The sequence below is a fragment of the Emiliania huxleyi genome (assembly GCF_000372725.1).
Source record: "Emiliania huxleyi CCMP1516 unplaced genomic scaffold EMIHUscaffold_50, whole genome shotgun sequence".
Taxonomy (NCBI): domain Eukaryota; phylum Haptophyta; order Isochrysidales; family Noelaerhabdaceae; genus Emiliania; species Emiliania huxleyi.
In genome coordinates, this window is record NW_005198243.1 from 104,322 (window position 1) to 107,754 (window position 3,433).

At 67.0% G+C, this 3,433-nt stretch overlaps 1 protein-coding gene across 1 annotated transcript; it reads left to right on the forward strand.

Moving 5' to 3' along the window:
- Nucleotides 1-670: 670 nt before the first annotated feature.
- EMIHUDRAFT_416264 (hypothetical protein) lies at nucleotides 671-2,515 on the forward strand. The gene is made up of 6 exons (XM_005766688.1): nucleotides 671-702; nucleotides 910-957; nucleotides 1,027-1,158; nucleotides 1,230-1,586; nucleotides 1,661-1,770; nucleotides 1,838-2,515. Exons 3-6 carry the CDS (start codon nucleotides 1,057-1,059, stop codon nucleotides 2,106-2,108), a joined length of 840 nt encoding a protein of 279 aa, XP_005766745.1. The 5' UTR covers nucleotides 671-702; nucleotides 910-957; nucleotides 1,027-1,056; the 3' UTR covers nucleotides 2,109-2,515.
- The last annotated feature ends 918 nt before the right edge of the window (nucleotides 2,516-3,433 follow it).

Sequence of the window (3,433 nt, forward strand, 5' to 3'; positions counted from 1 at the left end):
GGCACATGGCGCCGCTGCCCCAAGGCCTCCCGACAGGCGCTCTCCTCCTCATCAAGAGTGCTCGCCTCCGTCTTCCCCTCCTCCTCCTCCCTCGTACACGTCTTCTTGTTTTCAGCCCTCTCCCCCAGCCCTCTCCTCCAGCCCTCTCCTCCAGCGCCTCTCCTCCAGCCCTCTCCCCCAGCCCTCTTTTTGACTCACACAGGGCTCGCCATGATGAACATGAACGGCGTACCGCAGCTCGTCGCCGTCATGCCCCAGTACCTCCTCCCGCAAACCACGCCCGCCGGCCTGCTGCCGCAGCAGCCGCCGCCGCAGCACTACCCGTACCACCCCTCGTCCCTACCCGCTATCGGCGGCTGGGACCCGGTCGCCATGTCGGCGGCGATGGGAGGAGGCGCACCCCAGAAGCCGCCGCCGCCGCTGCAGCCGCACGGGGGCGGCTGGATGGGCGGCGGCGGCGGCAAGATCGGCAAGCACGACGCGGCCGGCGCCGGCGGCGGCGAGGCGCGCCACCACCCGAAGCGGCTGATGTTTCGGGGGTGCGAGTTGCGGCGGTCGACGAGTCGCACATCTCCCGCAATCTCCCCGTATCTCCCGCAATCTCCCCCCCGTAGGCGCGAGATCCGGACGGTCGACGAGGCGCACGAGATGGGCGGCTTGCGCGAGCTCGCCCACGAGCAGAACGGCTGCCGCTTCCTGCAGGCCTATCGCCATCTCTCTCGCCATCTCTCCCCCATCTCTTCCCATCTCTCCGCATCTTTCGCCCAGCTCCGCTTCGCCACGCACGCCGCACGCCAAAAAGAAAGAAAGAAAGAAAACACACAACCCAAGGGAGGGATGGGAGAACGGCACGCCGCCACCACACACGCCGACACAAGAAACACGCCCGCCCCGTTTTCTTTTTTCCAGGACCAGCTCGACTTGCGCCACAAGCCGCATGTCGACCTCATCTTCGAGGCGACCAAGGAGGACGTCGTCTCCCTCGGCATGGACCCGTTAATGAGTGAACGGCCAGTACTTTACTAGGCGACCAAGGAGGACGTCGTCTCCCTCGGCATGGACCCGTTCGGCAACTACCTCGTGCAGAAGCTAGTGCAGTACGGCACCGGCGAGCAGCGCGCCGCACTCATCGACGGCACGGTCGAGCGGATGGTCGAGGTCGCGCTCAACGTGCACGGGGGCGCGCGTGGTGCGAGCAGCGCGTCTTTCACACCTCCAGCTGTGAACAGGTCGCGCTCAACGTGCACGGGACGCGCGTGGTGCAAAAGATGGTGGAGTGCGCCGACAGTGCCGCCCAGCAGTCGGCCCTGTGCGCCGCGCTCTTGCCCTCGATCATGCAGCTCATCCGCGACATGAACGCGAACCACGTGGTGCAGCGCTGCCTCGCCGCGCTGCCCGCCGAGCTGGCCGCGGGCATCTATGACCGCGCCGTCTCGGATTGCCTCGCCATCGCGACGCACCGGCACGGCTGCTGCGTGCTGCAGCGCTGCCTGGACCACGCCCCGGCGCCGCACCGCGAGGAGATCATCGGCGAGGTCGTGCGGCTCGCGCCCAAGCTCGTCGTCGACCCGTTTGGCAATTACGTCGTGCAGTACATCCTCTGGCTGTGAACGGCGTCTCTTCACACCTGCAGCTGTGAACAGGCAATTACGTCGTGCAGTACATCCTCGACTTGCGCCAGCCGCCGCTCACGCACGCGATCGTGCAGGCGCTGCGCGGCGGCTTCGCGGAGCTCTCCCTCCAAAAGTTCTCCTCCAACGTGATCGAAAAGTGCCTCACGTCGGGCGACCCATCTCTCCCTCCTCTCTCCCCCATCTCTCCCCATCTCTCCCCATAGGTGCCTCAAGTCGGGCGACCCGACCGCAGTCGCGGTGGTCGCCAACGAGCTGACCGCGTCCGAGGCGTTCGCCACGCTGCTGCACGACCCGTTCGCAAACTATGTCATCCAGACCCTCCTCACCGTCGGCAAGGACGACGTGGTCGCCCTGCTCGTCGCACAGATCACGCCGCACCTGCCCACCCTCCGCTCGACCCTGTACGGAAAGCGCATCCAGGCCAAGCTCCTCAAGCGCTGCCCCGCCACAAAGGCGGCGCTGCCCCAGCGCTGACGGCGCGGACACGGCGCGGACACGGCGGATGGTGCGGTGCGGAGACGGCGCGGATGGCGCGGAAGCTGCGCTGACGGCGCGGCTGCGCGGCGGGGGAGTGACACATTAGGAGAGAGGCGGTGCTTGCGGGGGCGGGGCGGGGTCGAGGAGTTTTGGGGTGCACATTTGCTGCGGGCGCGGTGCCGTCGCCCCTTTGCGCATGCCGTGTGCCGCTTGGGGCGCACCACGAGAACAGCATGGCGGGCCGCGGAATTGTGCGCATGAGTACTATGTCGCGGGGAAATCTCGCAAGCGCCTCTCGAGTCCGGTGCGTGGGCGCGGCCCCGCGCTGCGGCCGAGTGGGTCTTGCTTGATGTGTGGCTTTCTCGCGGGTTTTTAAACGCAGAACAATCGATACACTGTGTTCGCTCGCGCGTCAGGACGAAGGAATGTAGCAGCTGCTGGTCCCGCACTGCTGCAGGCCGCCTGGCAGGCGGTGTCATGGCGCCCCGTGAGGTGCGCGGGGGAAGCCAGCAGCGCCGGGCCTGCCGGGCGGGGTCGGGCGGGGGCGGGGACGGCGAGATGGGCCCGTGCGAGCTGCTTTAGCACCCGAAATAAAGTCGGTCGTCCAAAGTCGAGCAGAGGGCCTGGAGATTTGCAGCGCGCGCGGGGAGGGTCATGGTGGCCGATGGTGAGATCGGACGAGGACGATCCTGGGGGCTGCGGACGTCTCCTGCCGATTCTCCGCACGGCCGTTGGTCGCGGGTTGCGCGGGTCGTTCGTGGGGCGGCGTGGGGTCCGTCCTCGCGCGGGCTCTGAAGCGAGGCGATTTTCGCCCTCCCGCGTCGGCATTTTGAGGGCCTTCCCGAGGGCTTCAGGCGGTGCGGGTTTGATGGGCCGGCAGCGCGGGGCGGCCTCCACCGTTTTGGCGAAAACCGCGTTTTCCGCGCGCGCCGGCGTCGCCCCGGGAAAGTCGTGTCGCTGCGCTAGGCAACTTTCTCCCGGGCTCCGCCGGGGTGTGGTTGCGCGGTGGCAATGAATCTCTCTCCCTCTCTTTCTCTTCCTGCGCGCGCAGCGCGCGATTTTTTCGCGAGGTTGACCGTTTTGTCGATTTTTGAGCCCTTCTTCGAGCCGTGGCGGGGGAGCGTGTAACCCTAACTTAACCCTAGCTCTCGACGTGATCCTAACCCTAACGTCATGACGGTGTGCCACCTCTAACCCTACCCGCAACACTACCCTGGCTAACCCTAACGACACCCGGCAATCTTTATGCTTGGGGCGCTCGAGAGCGCCGCGTGTGCGAGGAGAGCCGGCCGAGCTCGCCGGAGGCGGTCTCGTGGCGAAGA

Excerpts from the sequence above, each read along its gene's own strand:
- EMIHUDRAFT_416264 (XM_005766688.1), top strand. The coding sequence starts at position 1,057 with ATGGACCCGTTCGGCAACTACCTCGTGCAGAAGCTAGTGCAGTACGGC. Across the intron at positions 1,159-1,229 it reads CGGTCGAGCGGATGGTCGAG|GTCGCGCTCAACGTGCACGG; the intron begins GTCGCGCTCAAC and ends AGCTGTGAACAG. Across the intron at positions 1,771-1,837 it reads TCCTCCAACGTGATCGAAAA|GTGCCTCAAGTCGGGCGACC; the intron begins GTGCCTCACGTC and ends CTCTCCCCATAG.